The sequence below is a fragment of the Balearica regulorum genome, chromosome 20, assembly GCF_011004875.1.
Source record: "Balearica regulorum gibbericeps isolate bBalReg1 chromosome 20, bBalReg1.pri, whole genome shotgun sequence".
In the NCBI taxonomy this organism is placed as follows: Eukaryota; Metazoa; Chordata; class Aves; order Gruiformes; family Gruidae; genus Balearica; species Balearica regulorum.
This window is the reverse complement of record NC_046203.1, coordinates 4,472,236-4,494,106: the sequence shown is the minus strand read 5'-3', so window position 1 is coordinate 4,494,106 and position 21,871 is coordinate 4,472,236. Positions and strand designations below refer to the sequence as shown.

Below are 21,871 nucleotides of genomic sequence, written 5' to 3'. Positions count from 1 at the left end.
ATTTTAAATTGAGAATTAAATGTCTTTCTCTAAAATAAATGTAAATTTTACTTAAGAAAAAAAAAGTTAAAAAGCAAGAAGGGTTAATTTTAGTATTTGTAATTTGTTGTTTACTCTGCATCTGCTCTGGCTGCTGTCTGAGTCCCGGTCGGGGCTCGCAGGGAGCCGGCGCAGTCTGACGCAGCACAGCCCTGTACGTGTTTAGGTTACTTCCTCTACGGAAACACCACGGGAACAGTACACTGATTTTAGATACACTATTAATACAGATGTGAGTGGGGTTACCATAACTGGGAGTTATTATGGTTTGGATAATGCACATCCCAGGCTAAACAGCTGTATTAAAAAAAAAAGTTGAGAAATAGACGTGAAAAAATGGGGAAGGCAGGCAATAGTCACTTTACAAACCAAAAACTGATTCCAGCAAAAAGTGCATTTCTGAATCTGGAGCACCTGGTCTGTGGCCACGTTCTGCCCTGCCGTCACCACGGCAGAGCCGTTCGTTCTGCCCGTCTCCGCTCGTCCTGCCACTTCCCCAGCATGCTGACATGCAGCGGCACGTAAAGATGCGAGAGCTCCACAGAGGGGGGTGTTATGAGCAGAGCAGTAGCAGACTGGTCTGGTCCTGGATCCGCGGGGCCCGTCTATGTTTAGATGCCTTAATGAGACTGGCTTTTGCGGTCAGGGCTGCTGACAGGAAAGAAAAAGGGGAAAATAAAAATGTGTGTAGGGAAGCGTCGTGGGAAGAGCTTCCCACAACATTCATGGGCTCTTAGTGCCATGAGGATGAAGTTAAAGGAATTCAAAGAAATAAAATCTCTCGGATGGCTATGACAAATCATAGCATTGTTACATTACATTTAATGTATTTTAATTGACTCTGGTTTTGTCCCCCGTCGGTTTTATAGTGCTGTCAGCTGGAAGACAAAATATAGAGCTGTGCTTTCCCAGCAGAGCCCTGCCTGCCTCTGTACTGGTTGTATCTGGAAGACCAGACTTCGTGTGAACTGGATAATTACCCTGTAAGTGAACCAGAGCAAATGTAGGTTTGTGAAATATTGACTAGCTACCAATTAAGTTAGCATGAGGCTGGATCATGTGGAAAATAGCACGTGAAGATGTAGTTAGACTGTATTGTGAGACATATGTACATAGGGATCAACTTGATACCCAAAAAATTAGTTCCACCCCGTGGAATAAGTTCCTGACTCTGAAGCAGATACTTGGCACAGAGCAGATCCTCTGCTGCTGCAGCCAGGGAAGGAGCTGGTAATTAGAGGCTCATCTTCTGCGTAATCAGCCACAAAAGAAAACGAGGGCACATTTTTTGAATGGGCTTGATGAAAACAGAGCGATATTGGGATTAGAGAGTCTTGGTTTCTTCTCTGGGTTTGGAGAAGAGTCCGATTTGTCATGCTTCCTTCTGAGCTGCCATTGTTGGTGCACCCTGCTTGGTCCTCTTCTGTCTGCTCCATGCTTTTGGTGGCCCTTGGGGTTCTTTTTGTGCAAGATGACCACTTTTCTCAGTCTCTCCTGCTTTCCTCCCCATTTGTGAAATTAAGGGCAATTCCTTAGTACACAGATGACCCAGTTTATCTTTGAGCTGCCTAGTTATGTAGAACAGTTTCATGACTACAGGAATTTCATCCTGAAAATGTGTTGCAGTCCCAGGGACTCGTGTTATGAGCAGCCTGTTGTAGCTGTTACCAATATGTAGTAGCTTTCCTCTTCAAGTACATTATCTTACTACCATAGATTTAAATATTTGATTTACAAAATGTTGCTGCCAGATACTCCAGTAGTATCATCTAAAACACGTCACAAGAGATACCGAGTTTAAAGATTGTTTTAAATGGCTTTAATACAGACAGAGGTCAGAAAAGGCAAGATAACAGCAAAAGAGGCTATGTCAAAAAGTAATTAGAGCAGGACAAATGGATTGTGCAGGCATGTCGAAGGCTGTTATTTCTGTAGGCAGTGAGTAGGAAAGGTGTTAATGTAATGTGACAGATCTGGAGCAAAAATGAGGGTGCAGGGAAAACAAATAGGAGCTGACCAATGGAATGGTTTAAATTATGAGGTTTGCTTTAACATAATTTGATTACACATGAAAGAAATGTTTAGTGTGGTTTCTTTGAAAATCTAATTGTCTTAAATACTGCACATTCGATTCAGCCTTTACACCCAGAGAAGCCATCCCCACTCTGCTGCAGCCTCGCTATCTGTCAGTAATAAGCATGTGAATAGTTTGCTCTGTGTAGCTTCACAAGCGGAGAGGAGGATGGAAGATTTTTTTTTTTCCCTAGTGTTAGTCTAGTAAAATTGGCAGTTATTTGCAGTCGTGTACATCTTAATTAGGGACCTCGTGCTATCTGGGGTGGGTGCTATTTGTGGCCTAGGAGCTGCTGGTTTGGATTACGTGAAAATTGAGAATTTAATTTATCCAAAGGAAAGGACTAGGATCAGATTTAGCAGAAGGAAGACAGGGTGGTAACAGTTATTTTTTCAGGACCTCGCTCTTGCCCTGTTCAAAAGTGGGAGCAATATTAGTCGGAGGGGAATAGAAATGCAGAAATGCCCTGGATTTCCATGCTGCTCCAAAGGACTGGACAGAATAAAAAGATTTCATTTCCTGCGCACTGTCCTCCTCTGTGGTGGTCACGTTGAAATCGCGTTGCCTGCTGTACACGTGAGGGTTCAACTTTGCAGGCAGAACAAGCCGTGTAGTTTATGGGAACATTTTCCTAACATCTGCACTAGCAGAAACTTAAAATGATGAAAGCGTTTTTCTTAGGGAGCCACCAATGGAGCTTTGAGCTGGATACTTAACACTTTACGGCTAGACAATGAAAGGGGACTCGGAGTCCCTGAAAAATCCTGCTCATCGGCAGCTAGGCTTGGCATTGACCCCTCAGCCCTGCAAAGCAGCGCCAGGTATATCCCTGTGCCACCTCTGCCGCGGTTGCCTTTCCTTACCGCTCCGGGTCTCTCTGGAAAGGAAGGTGCATTTACACAAGTTTTGAGTATGGGAATTTTTCCTGCCCCGGTGTCATCTCCTCTTTCCTTAATTGTTCTTGCATTTCTAATAAAGATATTTTCCATGGATTTTGACATTTTGCAATTTCATTTAAACTTGAGACATCATCTCAAGAAGTAATTGTGGTTTGTAGATGGATAAGGTGAGGTATGTGAAAGGTGGTAAATCATTCAGTCTTTGAGCTGAGGTGTTGGCAGAGCTAAGAACAGAAGCTGGGAGTTCTGGTGATGTTCTTTTTTTTCAGTGGAATATGCTGTTTTCCGAATGGATGTATTCTTGGCAAGTTACCTGGGAACAAAAGGGAAGTCTGTGGGTATTGTCAGGGTATGCCAGACAGTTCCTCCATACTTTTATTCTCCTTCTTGTAAATTCTGGGAGGACATTTCTGTTCAACTTTTCCTTTTCTTGTAGAACAAGAAAATAGCATTATAAACTTCAACAAGTTAAATGTAATATTCAAAGAAGATTGGGGGGGGGGGGGGAGATATTTTAAATAGCTATTCCTAATAACAGAAATGCTAATTGCAGTAAAAATGAAATCAAAGGGCCAGCCAGCTGGCTGGTGGGACTCATTTGTATTTCGGTCGTCTATGGAGCGTGCAGGAGGGGGGGAGAACCGCAGAGCCTTGTCTGCGGGCAGCGCAGGGGGCCAGGAGGGCTCTCGCCTCCAAAGCTTAGACCGGAGCTAGCGAGTTTCCGCTGCGAAGGACAGGAAGTTGATTTTCAAACCGTAGTTTCTATCTATGTAGCACTCATCTCGTAGTCCGGGCGGTGCACCTGCCGCGGGTGCGCTCCGGGCTGAGCTGCGTCCCCGCGCTGCCGGCGGCCCGGCCCGTCGCTCTGTCGGATGCTGCCCTCTCCCGTCCGCCCGGCCCCGGCCCCGGCCCCGGCCCCGGCCCCGGCCCCGGCCCCCGCCCCCTCGGGCCGCGGAGCTGCCGCGGGCGGGTGGGGGGAACGCGGCGGCGCTGCGGGGGGGGGGGGGGCTGGCGGGGAGGGGAGCGGGCCGGGCCCCTCGGCACGGGAGCACGGGGAGGGGGTGTGTGTGTGTGTGGGTGTGGGGGTGTGTGTGGGGGTGTGTGTGCTCTGCCGAGCGGACACGGGCTTGGGGCCCCGCTCCCTTGAGCGCAGGGTAACGCCTCGGGGCCGTGCCTGCTTTAAACTTGCTGCAGATCCCAAGGACCAGAAGCTGTCGACGTTTTCTCTCTTTCCGTGGAATACAGGCGATTATCTTTGCCCGGAGACAGCCCTGCTGACGGCAGGCCATGCCCGTGCCTTTCTGCTCGGCACAGCTTTCGCGTCTCGCACGCCTCGCACGCCTTCCGATTGTGGTCTCGGCGCTGGTTCCTGTGCTGTGCCACCTCCCCGTCCCACCGAGGGCCAGGAGGCCCAGAGCAGTCACCCAGTTCACTAACAGCATTTTTTCCATACTCCTAATGATCTAAACCAGCTAATTAGCGACTGCGGTCGTAACAACGTGTTCGATGCAGGTACAGAATCTGCAGCTTTAGTTCTGAAGTTTTTTTCCTCGTCATTTTGCTATCTGACCTGAAATTTGAGGAAATGTACTCTCACTGTTTGTTTTTTTCTGGGGATACCAGAAATTGTTTCTGCCTGTTTGGAAATAATGCTCAGAACTGTAATAATAACAGCAGTTACAAAAACAAACTGTCGGTCTTGGTGTCGTTGTTGTTGCTATTAAAAATACCAACAACTGCAGCAGACGGTGTAGTTGGTACAACTGCAATTTATGTAAGTCAGGCCTAAAATAATCTTTTGGCTTTTCAGTTTACCACTTAAATGCACAAAACTTTTCCTGCCTCTTCAAATCCGGGGACAATCTCTGCCTTCTGACCTACGTGTCCCTCCTCTGTCCCTCCATCCCGCTAAACATTTGCATTTTCTGCCCAGGCACAGACCCACGTCAGGTTTGGATGCAGAGATTTCCGATCTTTTGTGCCGGTGTTGGTGGGGCGCGCGAGTTCTGTGGGTGGGATATGCTGGGACGAAGTCCCGCTCCTGCACCCGGTGTTCGCTCAGTGCCCCAATATTGGCCCCGTGGGAGGAACAACTGACGGCAGAAGGACACGAGGAGGGTGCGAGGAAGGGATCCCGGCCTGGCCTCACTGTCCCCCACGGCCACGCAGGCGAGCGGCAGGTGCTCGGGGCGCTGCGGGGCTATCGCTGGGCACGGGGGCCCAGCTCAAGGACTTCCCCCCATTTTCCAGAATGATCTGACGCTGCGTGACTGATTCGGGTTACTGGGAGTTACAGGAGACGCGCTCCCAGAATGGGATGGAGTCATCCCGTAGGAAGGGAAGTGCTTTCTGCGAGGTTCAGAAAGGAGCTCGATTGCCTGCTCATAGAAATGTAAAGCTTTTCCCTTTGCAATTCTCCTTTCTTGTACTTGCCCACTAAGGCAGTAAAACCATATACTTCTCATCCCTACAATCCCATTTGTTTTCCTTTTTTCCTCTGAAGGCGACCTCTCCAAGGAGCCCTTCACCTCCCCCCTGCTTTTCCCCTCTATACAGAGCTGGTCTCCGCTGTTTGTCACCCATCGAGCAAGATGCAATGAAACGCTTCTTGCAAGCTGTTCAGTAGACTGGGAGGGCAAATTCAGTGACCAAGCAGATAAAAATATAAATAAATAAAACTGGAAATTCAATAGACGGATTCATTTTGCACAACAACCTATTGCACTAGAAGGAGGAGGAAAATGCTTAATTTTAGGTACACCAAGTGAGTGCCTTCACCAGAATTACTAACACCACGTTCCCGATGCATTTAATGCTGGGGAGCAGAGGAATTACCCGCATCTGTTATTAAACTGTTATCACAAGACTTCTTAGAAATCGGGTGGATGTTTATTACAATTTCGTGCAGTTCCTTCCAGAGCTTCTGTAAACAATTTTATTTTAATGGGTTTAATTTTTTTTCTGAAATATCTGTATACATAGAGTGAGGGGAGTAGAGTTTTGGGGGAAAGTATGTGCTGTGTTTACCTGGAACCAGTTCTCTCGCTGCAGTGGCTGGAAGCGGTAACGTCCGCAGGACCGAGGCTGCTGAGATGTGTTAATCTGAGTTTGTAAAATGTATTCGGCTACATTTGCAAACCAGCTTGGTTCTGGCTGTGGGTGCTGGGTGTCGTTCCCCAGCCGAGGCTCCTGCGCGTGTGGGGCAGTTCCCTCCCCTGCCGAACCGTGCGGGCTCAGGGACGTTGGTGCTGCAAAACAGAGATGCTGCCAGTGGCATCGTTTGCCGTTTGCTGCCGATTCCTTCGGTGCTATTTGTGCCTGAAATCGAAACCACCGTAGTGCTTTAGCTTGGCCCGTGGCGGGCTCGGCCGTGCGCAGGCAGCTCTTGGTTTAGTTGCCTTCAGCGCTGAGACGCGCTCGGTTTTGTCATCCGCAGCCTGGACTTTGTTCGTGCACAAAGGGACCAAGCTCTGATTGTCATGAAAATGGGCAAAGCCTCCCTGGAGCCCGGAAAATTATGAAACGGTGGCGAGAGAGCGAGGAAGGGCTGCCCCTGCCCTGGGGCCACGCGGCTCTGCGGCCCCCGCTCTGCCCAAGTTTGGGTGTTTCATGGAAGTTTTGAGGGATCGGCTGTGGCAAGGGACGGTGTCTGCAGACAGCATCCTGGAAGACCTCTGCTCCGCTGTCCTGGTCTGGCCATGCCTGACACATTTCAGCGCTGGCTCATGATTCCAGTTAGGCTCCACATTTCTGAAAAAGTCACGTCTTTTGAGAATTCCCTCTCTGGAATTGTGGTCTCACGGGATGCCCGGGGAGCACTTGGGGAGAGGGGCTCCTGCCTGCAGTCGCTTCCCACAGGCAGCCAGGGCGCTCCCAAAAGCAAAGAGGAAAAATGTTCTTAAGGAAAACCCCTCAAAGCACTCCTGGATTTGTACAGGTTGCCTTTTGAAGCGTTGCACAACTCCTATGCATATTTTCCTTTTCTCCTGCCACATCTATAACCTGTCGTTTTCTCCACGCTGTCTCCTGGCTGGTTTGCCTGGCACCACGGTTCACTGGCGACAAACTGCAGCAAAACTCGGTATTTCTCCCGTCCTCACTTGCAGGGCCCGTTGCTGGCGGGATGAGCCAATGCTCAGCACACCCTGGGGATCTTCCTGTGTCCTCCTCCTGCTTCCCATGCCTGTCCCTTACGGCCGCAATGTCCACACAATAAATCTGTTGCAGGCAGTGGTGTCTCTTGTCCAGTTTTTGGCAACGGGTTTGGCCTTTACTGTTATGAACTGGTGTTATTCTAAAATTTTAGCTCTGAGTTACCGTAGCACCAGCTTTTTCTGTTTGGGGTGGGAATTGGCTGATTCAGGCTAAAATAAGAACCAGCCACTTTATTTTTCCTTCTACCAGACTTGCTTTAAGGCTGTTTGGTTCAGACAACAGAATTAATCTTTCTTGTGTCTTTTCCTGCCCTTTGCCCATTCCTAGTTTGGCCTCTCATTTTAGAGAACAGCTCCAGATCTCTGCAATTATTTTCTGCCCTTAAGGATTTATTATGGACAAACTGTGACATGTATTTAATGTGTGTTTTGAGTAATTTGGAAGATTTGGGTTGTTTGGCCAATTATCCTTTTCCCAGCCAGGTTTTGTCTATACTTGCAGTTGTTTCTGAATTAGCAGGGGTTTTTTTTTTCTGTGTATCTCTGTTTTGAGTCCCAACAGCAGTTGTGTGAGCAACTTCGTGTCGGCCTGTTATCCTGAGATTAAGTTGCTTTATTTTGGATTGCTGTGTCCACATCACACCGCGGTGTTACAAAATAAGCACTCTGCATTCTGGTCACACTTCTCCGAGGGGTGCCGGGAGCGAGCGGAGCGCTCGCATGGGATGAAGAATGCGGAGATTTGGGAGCAGGCACAATTGCAAACAGCTGTGTAAACAGCTCAGCCAGGGGATGGCTTACCTTGGCCATGCGCTGCCGGGGCAGGGGAACGGCTCCTCACACAGCCCCACTTTGGTACCCTCCAAAGTGCAAAAGAGAGGTCAATCCGAAGAGCACGTCAAGGACCGAGACAGCAACTTTACAGATTCACAGCAAAAGCAAACCGGAGACCTGGCCCAGTGCAGGGCAGGTTTGTGACAGCTTGCTCCTGCATTATGCACCTGCTCCTGCAGAAATGCTGGGTTAAAACCGGGATTGTGACTAGGCAGAATCACAGAAGTGTTGGGGTTGGCAGGGACCTTTGAGACCGCCTGGTCAGACCCTTCTGTCCGAGCAGGGTCAGCTGGAGCAAGGTGCTCGGACTGCCAGGAGGACGCTACTGAGCTCTGCCCTTGTGTGCACAGGGGCTTATTTGCATTGCTGGATGTTGCCAGAAAGCAATAAAATTTCAGGCTTGGGATTGAGTGAAATATGACCTCTTTTGTTGCCTCTGCGCCTTGTTTATTTTAAGTCAGCCATTTCTCAGAGCATGGTTGAGCCCTGCGGTCCTCAGGCTGAGGAACAGAAGCAGACCAGGGCTTTTGAACGGAGTCAGCGTCGACATCTGGAGCACAGGTTGAATGGGGCATTGGCAGAAACGTTTTGGGCCATTCCCTTCCCTGCCTTGGTGGTGGGGAGCATTGGTGTGGGCATGGTCACATGCAGCTGACAACCGGGACAGGTTAGCGGGCATGCCGTGATTGCCGCACTAAGGACATGCGAACATGTCCAAGGCTGAGTTGATCCCAGGAGGAGGATGAAGGAGCAGAAGAGTGTCCTAAATACGTTCACAGCTGCAGAGAAACAAGCGGCTGTATCTGACAAAGAGCTCACCATTACTGGTGCTGCCATGGTAGTACCTATGTAGAGGTGGGCGGCTAAATCGGATTTATTGTTATGAAAGTTTGCAGAGCTGCCAGGTTTAAAGGCAGAGACGATCTGTCTCGAGGAAGATGAGCAGCATGGATTTTTTTCTTAGGTGAGAGAGAAATTGGGAAAAGCAGAACACCCAGTGTCTCATGTCGTGTTTTTCATTACTGTACTGATGTTCTTGGAGCTATGGCCCGTGTGATTGTAACTCCATTCTAGCAGTAGTAGTGCTGCTGAAACTACTTCCATTGGGAAAGTGAATGCTCGCTCACTGCCCAGCCGGCGTAGATCGTACTGTTAAGTTCTGATCATTTGACCGACCTTTGCACTTGTCCGTCACCAGCTGCCTGTGCACCAGCCGTACCCTGTTCATCGTTCCTCGGCACACACCGCTGTCCTTCGGCCACCGCTTGTTCAAGTGACCAGAACTAAGCAGCATGGCTCCCTCGTCCCCGGCAGCATCGACCATACCCCTCCTCCCGTGGTTCATGCTCTCATGGGGATGAGAGCCCTTGACCCTGCTGATGGCACACCTACTTTTATTTCCTGATCCGTTGCTGGTTTTCAGGCAGTGGTTTGTTTTTCCCCACTCCATCCCAATTTTAAAATGCAACTGTGGCACTTCCAAAGCTGACGGCAGAACGTACCTGCAGGCAGAAGGCAGAAACCCCCATTTCCCAGCACGACTCGGCAGGTGCAGTTCTTTTCTCGAGCCAGGTTTGGTTTCCATGTTCAAGTCAGCTTTGTGAGGCTGATGACAAAAATACAAACTGATGCTGAAAGCACTTTTCTAAACCCAGCCTGTGCTAAGCAGCCTCAGAGGACAGAAAATGAGTTATGCAGCAGTTTCCAGTTTCTTCGGCTTTCCTCCAGAGTGCTGGTGTGGGGCATGGCCGAGGGGGATGCTGGAAGTGGTCGTGCTTCCGCTTGTCTGGCAACTACCGCGTTTCTGTAAATGGAGACGATGAAACAGAGTGTGAGCTCGTGCCGTGTTGACCATTCACCCTTTGGAAATCTCCGTATTGTCACAGACAAAGCGCATGCGTTCCTCCACTGAGGAAGCTGAAGTGAGCGTCTAGCCGTGGGCTGGCTCGCGCAGACCCCCGCGAGGAGGGCTCTGGTTCCCTGCCCCGCAGTGCCCACCATGGCAGCGCCGAGTTCCCAGTCCTGCGGGAACTGGGTGTCCCAGTCCACGTTCAGAGTGGGCTGCGGCTGTCGGCTGCGCGATGGGAGCGCTCTGCTGCGCGTGGGCGTGGAACGCGCTTGCTTGTGGGCAGCGTGGTGCCTTCCCTTGCTGTGGGCAGCGTGGAACGCGCTTGCTCATGGGCAGCGTGGTGCCTTCCCTTGCCCACACTGGCACGTGCAGTGCAGGCAGCTCTGCCTGTTGCCTGGTGCCGCCTGCGTTTGCTCAGTTGTGAAGCGGGACCCATCCCGAGCTTGCGTTTCGGTGATGATGAAAACCAACCCTGAGGTTTTGGCCAATAGTTGCTATCAGTTTACAGAGATCATTTCCACCCTAGACGTTCCTGTGTGTTAATTAACACCTCAGCAGCCGGTTCTCTTGACCGTGCTCGGAAGCCAGTGGAAAAACTACGCCAAGTTGCGGCCGCGCTCCGTGCCCGGTGCCCGCTGCGCCCTGCCGCCCGCCGGGGACCGGCGTTTGGCGGGGACCCCGTCCGAGGCGGCCCCTTCCCGGTGCCCCCCGCCCCCCCGGCGGGGCCCGGCGGGGCCGGGGCGGTGCGGGGCGGTGCGGGGCGGCCCCGCGGCTCCCCGCGGCCCGGCGGAGGCGGCGCTGACATCACGGCTCGTTAGCATAGGGCCGGCCCGCGGTCGGCGGCGATGGCCGAGCCGGGCTGCCCGCCCGCCCGCGCCGCTGGCCCCGCTCCCCGCCGCGCCGCCGCCATGAGGCGGCCCTAGGAGCGCGGCGCCGGGGGGATGAAGCGGGACTCGACCTGCATGGAAGGTGAGCGGGGCCGCGGGCACCGGGCCTTTGTTCGGGCGGTGGCGGCCGCCGGGAGGGTGCGCGGCCCCGGGGACGCCGCCTCCGCCCGTTCCGGCCCCCCCCCTCCGGGGCTGCCCCTTCCCTGCGCCCGGGGCGGCGGGGAGAGCGGCGCTGGCCGTGCGGGGGTCCCCGGGGTGCGGGACCTGCACCGGGGCTGGGGGGCTCGCACAGCCGTGAAGGCTTTGGCTTTTTCTTTGCTTTTTTTTTTGTTTGTTTGGAATTTTTTTCCGCTTTTTTCCTTCAGGCGGCCCCGCTGCGGTGTGCCGGCCGTGCATCGCAGCCTTCAGCTGCGGACCGGCTGGGCAATTTAAAAAAAAAAAAAGGGGGGGGGGTATTAGTTTGTTTTGTGGCTTAATTTGTTTAGATTTTAAACTTCTTAATCCCTTTGACCATCTGGAAGAGCTTTTTTTAGCATTGTTAATTATTGATAGTATCGGGGTCATGTAGGCACTTGATAACGTAGCTCCATCCCTCCTGGGACTAATACTAGTTTACAGATATTTTACAGCTTTTTTTTTTTTTTTTCTTTCCTATGATTGAAGACAGTGGCAAAACTCTTCTTCAGAATAGGGATGAAATATTGAAGGAAAGTACATTGCATGTTTGGGTAACGCACATTTTGAAAAGTCATTATTTTTAGTTGTGCCTAGGCCCTGCCTCCTTGTAGGCAGGGTTTTGTTGTTGTTGTTGTTTTAATCTTAGATTTCTCTTAATTCTGCATCATTCTTAGTTGTTGCACATCTAGACAACTTAAATAGGTCCGAGAGAATTATTTTTAGGCAGGCAATGTATCAATGTATTTTAGCGCTTTGCAATGTATCAATTTTTAAAAATAGAGTCTAAACCAGATTTTAATTCGGAGTGTATGGCCACGCTGGAGCAAGGGCAGGGGACCATGAAAAAAGCTTTATTTTTCTGAAGTTGGATTAGAGAAAGTGGATCACTGTGGCAAGCGCCGGTTAAACTCGGAGTGGATCTGCAAACTGCGTGACCGTGGGTAGCACCGCGCAGACCCGTGTGCCGGCGACAGCAGCTGCGAACTGCCGTCGCTATCGGGGACACATTTTGGTGCAGTGGGCTTTTGTTCCAAACTCTTTGTGCAACAACTGGCTGGAGTGAAGGATCAGGCCCTGTCGCCCGTCCTCCCTGTGCCGCACAATGGAGTGGGCGATGGTCTCGCAACGTCCCTCGTCCCTTGGCCGGCTCCTGCCCGTGCTCGGCAGGGTCCTGGGGGCCGTGGGTGTGCTGGGGCGCAGGGCTGGGTGTTGGGGTGAGGAGGAGAGGCAGCGCCGGGGGAAGAGGGGCTCCCAGCCTGCCCGGGAGAAGTTGCATTTCGCAGATGAGTTTTTGATATGCAAATGGTGATCGGTCCCAGCCCGCGGAGGGAAGGGTGATGGGTTTCATCAGCTGCACGCTCTGATTTATACCTACACGAGAAAGAGAAACCGATAATTTCTGGGTTTTTATGAGGGTTTTCTTTTGACTGAACTCTTCTTTGGCAGAAACATAATCGGTGTGGAATAAGACCGTGAGCTTTGGATTTAATTACTGTAAAAGGAGAGCAAAGCTGAGATGTGCTGGCCATTTCTCTGTCACAGCATTTCTCCTCTTCTCTTTTCAATACTCGGTGCTTTTTAAAATGTGACTGTGCTCTCTGTGTCTCTGTAAGTAGAACATCTTTTTACAGTACAGAGAATAAGATTGCAGCAGCCTCTTTCTTTCTTCCTCTTTTTTTTTTTTTTTTAAGGACTTGAGGAGGCTTGTCCATTTAAATTAACCTTTATCCCAGCTGGGCACACAAATGTTTTTGTTTTAGTTCACAGAGGGTTAATTCTATTGAGGCTCTCACTGTGGCCGGCCTGATCCAGGGCAGCACAATCTGCTCTTTGAGCCTGGCCTGGCCAGGCAGGAGCTGGTGCCTTCGCCCGCATCCAGCATGGGGGCTGGGACCCCCATCTGCGGGGTCGGTGGGGAGCGGGATGCGCCGGCCCATTGTGCGCCCGGCGATGGGCTTGGCCGCAAAGGTCGCTGCTGTCCCAGGGAGGGGCCACTGAACAGAAAATTTAATCCCTGTGTTCATCGATTATAAGTTAAAGAAAAGCCCCTTAAGCAAATGCGCCTGGTTTTGGGGGTGGGCTTCCTTGGACAATGCAGCGTTCTGCAGTGAGGGGGGGATCACCCCAGTTCTCCGTACTGAATTTAACAAGGTGTTTTTCTTGAAACTAAAAATTGACTATGGAAAAAAATCATTAGGAAAGATAAGGGGAGAAAGAAACCCTAACACATTTGTTTGTGTTTGAGGCATCATCAGAGGTGAGAGGCAAGCGGGATTTTGCCAGGATTTCAGTAACACATGTGTGAGATCCCCCTCCCGCCCCCCCTCCCCAAACAGCTGGTATTTAGCAGCTTGAGATTTAAACCCAGCTAAAGGGTACTGCAGGGGGGTGTGTGATAGGGCAAGTTAATCACGAAGCAAATAAATGATACGCAGTTGAAAAGATGTTAAATATATTAATTAATTGCAGTGCTGAGTCTCATCTGTAATCTTATTTCAGCTATGAAAGATTTTCTTATCTGTAAATCACGTTTTGTTCTATAAATGGGAAGTTTTGCAAACTGCAGCTTTCTGCGTCCTCCCTCTCGCCTTCCAGCAGGACCAAATCCCAGCACCGTCTGCACCGCGGGTGAGGGTTTGTGCCTTCGCTTTTGGCCTCGCTGTAGGAAATAAAGTCTTTGTTTCTGCTCCGTTATAAAGCACTGTATTACAAGTCACGCAAGCTGGCCGCACCAACGCGCCATCTTATTTCCAAGGTAAATCTCTCGCAGGGACCTGTAGTTGCTGCATGGTTTTGAACTGCATCTGCAGGGGTGGGCGCGATCCTTCTCGCAGCCAAGGGGACCTGCCGAGGGGAGGGCAGCGTCTGGACCCCTCCAGGAACGTGGCCGTGCTGTGCCCCCCCGCTCTCGGAGCACCCGGGGTGCTTCCCCGAGGTCTGCCCGGGGCTTTTGTCCGCAGGGCTGGTACAGGTGGGAGCCGTGGTGGAGGCTCGCTGAGGGCTGGACGTGTGTCCCGGTACTTTAATTTATTTGCTGTGTATTTTATATGCTCGTTCATGCGCTTTAGTGTTTTCTGTACGTGTCTTTGCCGTGTGCTTCGGCAGGTTCAAAGGTATTTCCTTTTGGAAATTCATAGGAATTTTCTCTTTGAAATTATGAAGACTACTCATTTTGCTGAGGGGAAAAGTAAATCTTTCAAAAAATCAGTGTATTGCTTCTACTGTTTGCCTGATAAAACATACACAAGTACAGATTTCTTTCTCACACCGTCTTCTGTGACTCCTGTGTAACATCATCATATTCTTGAAGAATTTACATTGTATTAAAATGTGGTATGAAACCTACCATGACCTCTGAAAACAATACATCCTTTAATGTGGCTTCGGGGAGGGGTTAGCGAGGGAGTAGCCATAAAAATCTTCAGGGTTCAAGATGAGGTTGAGATTTTTGTGAGTGCTTTTGTCGTAGCAGCAACTGTTTGATTTAGTGTCCCCTGCCACAATGGGTTGTGAGAACAAAGCCAGAATATCCCGTGTATGAGTTCGTTAAATGTAAGACCCATCAGGAAAATGGGGGGGGGGGGGGGAAGCTTCCTCAGCCCTCTCTCTGAAATAAAACATGTGCAAGGTATTTGGAAAAAAAACTTATCAATTGCTTTGTTTCCTAATCTACATTGTCTTGTATGGCTTCAAAACCAGAGGAATCGGTGAGACAAGAGGTAACGGAGCCCGGGAGGAGGGAGAGAGGGCTTACTTGCTTTGAAATTATTAAACTTACTATTTATTTTGATATTCTAGTGAAATTTCAAGGTTAAGGGAGTTCAGAGCACCCCTGCCGTAAAACTGGTTTAAATTTGCCCGTGCTTTACCGTTTCTGTAAAGTTGGCTGCGGTTCTGCCCCGGCTGTCCCAGCATTCGCCTACACAAGGCGCTTGCATTAAACAGGGTGAAAAATAGCAAAGGTCAGGAGCCCGCAAACCCCGGGCCGCAGGGGGAGCGTCTCGGGCCTGGTCACGGTTCCTACAGGATTTTCTAAACCTCTAGAACCGTAAGACTTTCTGTAGGCAGTTATTTTTTTATCCACCAGTTTGTTTGAGTGGCAGTTTACGGGGTATATGGGCACCTCTCTCTCTAGTCCCTGGAGGTCTGTGTCTTTGTTCACGGTGTGTGCTGCTGTTCTACGGTGAATTTTAATCTGGAAACCCACCCAATTAACAGTTTCTGCAGGGAGGCATGTGCAGTTATTGTGGCGACGGGGCCATTCACACCACCTCGCCGTCGCCCTGCTAGCAGGGAGATGGGGACGGCGAGGAAAGGATCCTGATTCCTCCTGGCTTTAATCATCCAGGCTTCCCATGTTTGCCAAGCGACGGCCCTATTCTTCCCACAACAAAAAATCTGCTCCTGGAAATGAGCCCTCATTTACATCCCCAGCCGTCAGCGTGCTCGGGGCGAGGAGGGAGCCCCGTGATCCGCCACGGGACGCTGCGGTGCTGCAGCAATCCTCAGCCTTCTCCTCTGCCTTTTGCCATGTGTGTAAGCCGGTAGTTTCACGGCTCCCTAATTCCGCCTGAGCCTGCCCAGCCGTGGCACGGCGTGCCCGGCGGCGAGCGCGGCCGTTGTTGCTGACCCCGGGATCCCCCGGCGCCCGCGATTTATGGCACTGCTGGTGGGAGCAGGGGGAGGGCCGGGAGTTAAGCTGAGGCTGAGCTAAACCCTGCAGATAGAGGATTCTTCTGTCCTGGCTAATCCCCCGGCCCCCTCCCAGCGTTTATCAGATAGCTGAAGGTAGAGATTATGCAATTGGTGACTACAAAGTCATGTTTAGCTGCCTCCCTTCAGCGAGATGCTCAGATAGCCCCAGTCCTGATCTGTACCAGCATTCCTCTGGGTCTGCGTTAAGCACATACCTGAGGTCGTCTGTCCTGTAAAACTGGGAACGGTTTAGTGTGATGATGACACCCTGAAAGTTTCTTTAGTTAAAGTTTGCGTTTCCTTCATTCATCCCTTTATTTTAAGATTTTATAACAATTGCAGTGAAATTTGCAGAGAAGTGCAAATTGGCATGCTGTGCATTAACAAACCTTTTAAAGATTAATACAGATTGGTTATGGTTTCTACTGGGTTTAAACTGTGGAGAAAGCTGCTCATGAATAAGAGCAGCTGGTTTAGATTTTTACTTGGCTTGTGTAACTGAAAACTGGTTTCATTTCTGAGCCTAATGCGTTTGGCTCATTTATTTCTATTGTGTTCACGTGTTCACCAGTAGTAAGAAGCTACACACTGGTTTGTCAGGTTGCTTAGGCTTTATCAAGATTGGAGAGGACTTCACTGTGACTTCTACCTCCTGCCGCTCCAAAAATCCTGTAGATAAAGCCACCTTTGTCTCGGAAAACTCCCTGGTCAAATCTAAGTGAGGAAACCCAGGCTCAGTGTTGTCGTGCTGACGTGGGTTTGAACCAGCTCATCTTCACAAGGTTGGGGTTTTTCAAGGTCTGCATCATTTCACGGAGTGATACAAAATGGGAGCAACGGGGTGTGGGTAGCACGCCAGGCGCCGTGCGGATCTGTGTAGTTGTGTGTGTGCCCAGCCTGAGCTTTCTCCTGGTCAGCTCCCTGCCTGGGACGGTGGGCGCAGGCAGCGGCCGTGCCCCGCTCCATCTCCTGCCTAAGGCAGCGGTCCAGCCCCTGCCTGCTCCCAGCGCTGTGCCCGGCCTCTTCCTCCTGTCCTGCTCTGGCTGTGCTCTTTTTTAGAGTAATCGTGTCAGATGGTTTCTCTGTTTCGAGTTTGTGCTCTTCTTTTCTTCCTTCTTGCTCTTCAGGGTTTTTTTTATTCTTTCTGTCCCTTATACTGTCTCCTGGTTTTCCTGACCTGGCCTGTCTCCCTTCTCTTACTGCCCTCTCCCCACCTCCCGGTATTCATTTTCTCAGCCACTTTCCTTTACCCATCGAGACCCCTCATCTCCCACGCCGTATGACCCTCTGCCGCCCACGCTGCGGCATCGCTCTAATGCCATCTTCACCTGGACGAGTCACCGCTGCGGCCGCTCGGGTGCTGTCTGGAAGGAGCCTTTGTCCCTGCTGAGGTGTAAGGATGCTGTGCGGGTCGCTCCCTCCTGCTCCCGTCAGCGGACGTAGCTAAAGGAGCGCTGGTGCTCGAGTGCCTTCGCCGTGCGGCTCGCGGCCGTGTCGGCAGCTCCAGCTGCTCTCCCTGGCTCCGCCAGTGAGGTCCAAAAGGCTGCGTGGTCTGGGCTGTGCCCCTTCCCAAGGGACAGCCGTGACTGCTTTGTGGTGTGTCCCCCGGGCACTGGCACGTACTCCTGATTTCCCCGTTAATTTGGTTGTAGCTATCGTATGAGCTCCTGCACAGGGAAGTTTCCGCTCCGCGTTTTGAACAGTTGGGCCATAGAGTTGTAACTTCCTACGTGGCGCAGCCTGTGTCCTCAGGGCAGGTCCTGGAAAGCATATGCGCTTCTTGTGTCTCCTAAGCAGCTTGCTTTTAACTAAACGTGATTAAATATACGTATCACACAAACTCCAGAGGGAAAGGACTGAGACGCTGAAGGTAAACTCTGGGTACCCAAGGCTCATGTGGAGAACTATGTGCAACATCCATCCCCAGGGAGCTGCAGAGAGCTGTTGTCACCTCCCAGGTCCTGCTTTAAGCTGTGGGTATCTCTGCCCGTTGGAGATTGCACAGTCTGTGTTCAAGCCAAGAAATATCGAAAATAATCTGGTTTAACCAGCATCCATAGGAGAGGCGCGACTGAGTGCAAGACAGAAGTGTAGTTCCTCGAGTCCCAAAACCAAAGCGATGCTCTTTCTGTTCTTCGGTGCCTCTGCCTCACTCAGCCAGGGTGATCTAGTCATCCGGGTAATGATTATTTGACATTTGGGTAAGCAACCCCACGAAGTACACTGCAGATTTGTGTGTTCGCCTGAGCATACTTGAGTAGTGCCCGTCTTCGAAGTGCAGCTCTGTTTGCAACTAGTGGGACAGTAATGGGTTAAAGCACCGAGTGGGGGAAGGCGGATTGGCCTGGTGCGTGAGGGGTTAAGCTGTTTGGCTGTGCTAAACATCTGCTGCAGGAAAAGCTTCTGGTGCGAGTTGCTGGCATTATTTGGAGTGTAGCTGACTTCTACTGTGAAGCAAGGTTTAGGCCTCCCAGTGCAGATGGAAGGTAACGAGGATCCATCGGTTAACTACCTGGGTCTCTGCAGCCCTCATTGACTTTTCCTTTCTCTTTGACTATGGAGATCACTGCCTGCTCGCAGGTTCTCACTGAGCTGTGCATCGTGCCTGCTCTCTCTCGAAGGCGATGCTAGAGTCTTAAGACTGAATTTAAAGTGACAGCTCCTGTTGCTGGGAGTCCTGCAATTTACATTTTTAGCCATGCGAAGGCTTTCCAAAGATTTGGAAAAGGAACGGTAAAATCACGTCGTTGTGGCTTAACCATATGGTCATTTCTGTCATCACGTTCACTTGGGTGCTGGGCGGTGACTCGTGCCACGAGGCGTTTGCTGGGGAGCCGCCGGAGGAAGCGAGGAGGTGAACGGGTCCCTCTGCTCGCCCCCGGGAACACGCAGGGTGTGACAGTATTTTGCATTCGTTGGTGTCTGCCAGGCACGACTTCTGTGTCTGCACGCCCTGGTCCGTGCAGTTGAGGTAGGGCACTTTACACCCTTTTTCCCCTCAAGGTTCCTGCTCCTCTCTGCCAACAACGGCATGAAGTCCGGTGGAGGCTGCCGGGGAGAGCTGCGCTCACGTCCCTGCTCCAAGGCCCTGTCCAGGCCCTGGGAAAGGAGAGATGGAGCCTCCTCCCCTTGCAGCCGTGCGCTGCTGCTCTCCAGCACTGTGCGATGGATCTGCATGAGCCTGACAGCCGGCTGCCTCTTCGTCAAACCTGACGTCACAGAAACTCAAGGGCTTTTTCTGCTTGTGCCCACAGCGGGTGCTGGCACCCCCAGGCACCGAGTACACCTGAAAATGGGATGAAATAAACTCGTGAGGCAGTGCAGTATGCTTGTGCCATGCTGGTGAGAGAACATCATCCGTTTTTTTGCTCTCGTCTCTGTTCTTCGTGAAGGGAACACGCAAGGTGGTGCCAGGGAAGGGGCTCGGGGCTCGTTTGGTCCCCAGGTGACGGGGTTCAACCTCCTGCCCGCGGAGGGAGGAGACCCTGTTTCGTGTCAGAGGCAGGCACTCAGCGACATGGCTTCTTACAGCTGTAACGTGTGCTCCTCACGATCTAAATGGCTCTTCGTTCCCCAAACTACTTCCATTTCTGATAAATCGTGTGACTAAGGGTATTTCTAAGAGGCTGGTTTTTAAGCAAAATTGAGTTTTACTTTTCTCCATTCTCCTTGCCGCTGTTGAGAATTTCTGGACTTGATCCCTATGAATATGTTGAATTGAAATGACTTTACTGGCGGTTGTGGAACTGGATTTGTGGCAGGCCTGTGAAGCTCCAGGGCGGGGGGTAACCCCCTCTGCACGCCTTGCTCTGCTCACCCGGTGAAGGCGGTGAGGAGCCTCGCGCCGGCGGCAGCTCTGGCCGGGCTGTGCCGGGCTGCTGGGAGCGGTGTTTGTGGGTGTTTGTGGGTGTTTGTGGGTGTCTGCTTTGCAGAAGCCACGGGGTGCCGAGTCTTTCTCCCTTAGGAGAGTTTCTGATCGCTCGGTGAAGCCGTTCTGTTGACCGCAAAGCCTTTCCTCTTCTCTTGCAGATGAGCGGGTGGATCAGCGAACCTGCCTGATCTGCGGGGACAGAGCTACGGGGCTGCACTATGGGATCATCTCCTGCGAGGGCTGCAAGGGGTTCTTCAAAAGGAGCATCTGCAACAAGCGGGTTTACAGATGCAGTCGAGACAAGAACTGCGTCATGTCACGCAAACAGCGCAACAGATGCCAGTACTGCCGGCTGCTCAAATGCCTCCAGATGGGGATGAACCGAAAAGGTAAAGGAAATTGGGTTTTTTACCGGTGGAGGTAGAGATTGGGGCCAGTGTTAGCAACGCACGCTACCCTGCCTCAGCTGCCGTTTTGTATTGTAATTCTGCCTCTCAAATTCTTGACAAGGAAAAGTGAAACTTCAGCAGAATTATGCATGGATAAAAATTTCTTCCTGAACTACTTCATTATTGGAGGAAAAATCTGTATGAATTTAAAGCACGTATAAATATTTGGAGAACTGATCGTTGTGATCCATTTTTCCAGGGAAGGTAACACTTTGTTACTGTCCTTCCTGGCGGATCTGTCCTTGCACTTATCCGGAGCGAGGTGGTCACTATTGCTACGCTTCAGTGTACAACATGGCAAAACCGAATGCATTTAAATCAGCTTTTAAAGTCCCAAGAGATCTGAGTCGGACTTTACCTGCTCACTGTTGTGGGAGCTTAGACCTGCAGTGGCTGCCCAGGGATAAGGCGTGAGGGTCTTTAACTTCCCGCTGGTCTCTGGTTGATGCTGAAGGTGGTTTTCCCAGGTACCAGGTCACTGAGGAGACAAGTGTGATCTGGAGAAAAAGCTGTGCTGGGTTAGGGACAACCGCCTCCCCATGCGTGTGGAAGTGACAAAATGCTGCGGTATCGTTGTCGGGATGGAAAATCTTAAATAGCTCAGAAATTAATAATAAAAAATAGACTGGAATTTATTTCCGTGTCATGCCTCTACCCTTTATTCCAATCTTTTGACTTTCTAGTCTCTGGAAATGTTGTTGCCCATTGAAAGTGGAGGTTTCTTGGTTTAATGGCAATGGGCGGGAGTCTGAGCAGAAGCCGGTGCTGTAGCACTGGGGCTGCTTGTGCTCCCTCCTGGATGTGCAGGTGGGACGGCGAGGTGACCCCTTCCTGGCCGCCAAACAGAAGTGTTGTCTCATGGTTTTTAAATGCGGCTGTTGATGCCTTTAGTGTCATCGTTCATATGAAAGCCGCCTGTCAAAGGCACTAAAACTTCCATAAATTTACTGCAAATCCACCAGGATCTGTCTTAGCAAATGTATCTCAGGGCTGAGATGGAAAGCTTATCTCCTGACTGCTTTGATTACAAATTATCTTTGGGAGTTTTATTTGATGGGGAAGGCAGGCCGGTTCCCGGTAATCTCCTACCTGAAGAGCGTGGTTCTGGGTGACCAGAAGCGCTGCCTGGGTTCGTTTATTTTAACTCCCTGCAGCGTGACCCACTCAGCGCTCGTCGCCAGGATTGTGTAGAAATCGGGGTACGTTAGCTGACGTTTTCTAAGCGCGCTCTGAGCGCTCGGCTGAGCCCAGGGCAGCAGCCAGCCCCTCGGAGGTGTCCGGACCCCCTGCCCGGCCCTGCCCGGCCCTGCCTGCTTCTCTCGACGCCCCATCTCTCGCTGGTTGCCTGCCCCTGCCTGCCCCTGCCTGCCCCTGCCTGCCGGTGGACCCTGGCCGCGCTGGCGGTGCCGGTGCCGGCAGCACGCGCTCCGGTGGCGGCCGGCGCGACTCACCCGCGGGGGCGGAGCGCCACCTGCCGGCCCGCTGCCGGCCCGCTGCCGGCCCGCTGCCGGCCCGCTGCCGGCCCGCTGCCCGCACGCTGCCCGCACGCTGCCCGCCTTTTCTTCCCCCTTCCCCGAAGCACCGCATGCATTTCGCCTGCAGCCCGTCTCCGCGGAGGAAGCCCGCAGGCAGCGGCCGGTGGTTCCGCAGGCAGCGGCCGGTGGTTCCGCTGCTCACAGCCGCCTGCAGCGGGTCCGGCAGCGCTTCAAGCAGTGGCTGGTGCGGGTGCCGGGGGGGTTCAGCTGCATTAAAAGTCAAACAAACCCCCAAAACACAAAATGCAGCTTGTGCGGAAGGAGGAGGGGGTTCGGGAGGACGTCGTGTCCCGGCAGGCTCCTACCGTAATCCCTCCCGCGGCACGCTGTTACCTGCTCTGCTTTGAGAGGTACCGGCGTGCCCACCTTAAAACCGCTGCTTAACAGGTACGGGGCCCAGTTGTTACC

The 21,871-nt window shown here is 51.6% G+C and overlaps 1 protein-coding gene across 4 annotated transcripts in view; it reads left to right on the top strand.

The window, feature by feature from the left end:
• The window catches only part of NR6A1 (nuclear receptor subfamily 6 group A member 1), a 98,309-nt gene that overhangs the window by 53,991 nt on the left and 22,447 nt on the right, over positions 1-21,871 (top strand). For 3 of the 4 annotated variants that reach the window (XM_075772873.1, XM_075772871.1, XM_075772870.1), the window contains one exon: positions 19,638-19,868. In XM_075772873.1, the coding sequence (XP_075628988.1) occupies positions 19,638-19,868 (231 nt within the window). Of the gene's footprint in view, positions 1-10,667; positions 10,819-19,637; positions 19,869-21,871 lie in introns of those variants that run through there. The other variant, XM_075772874.1, reaches the window with a different exon arrangement.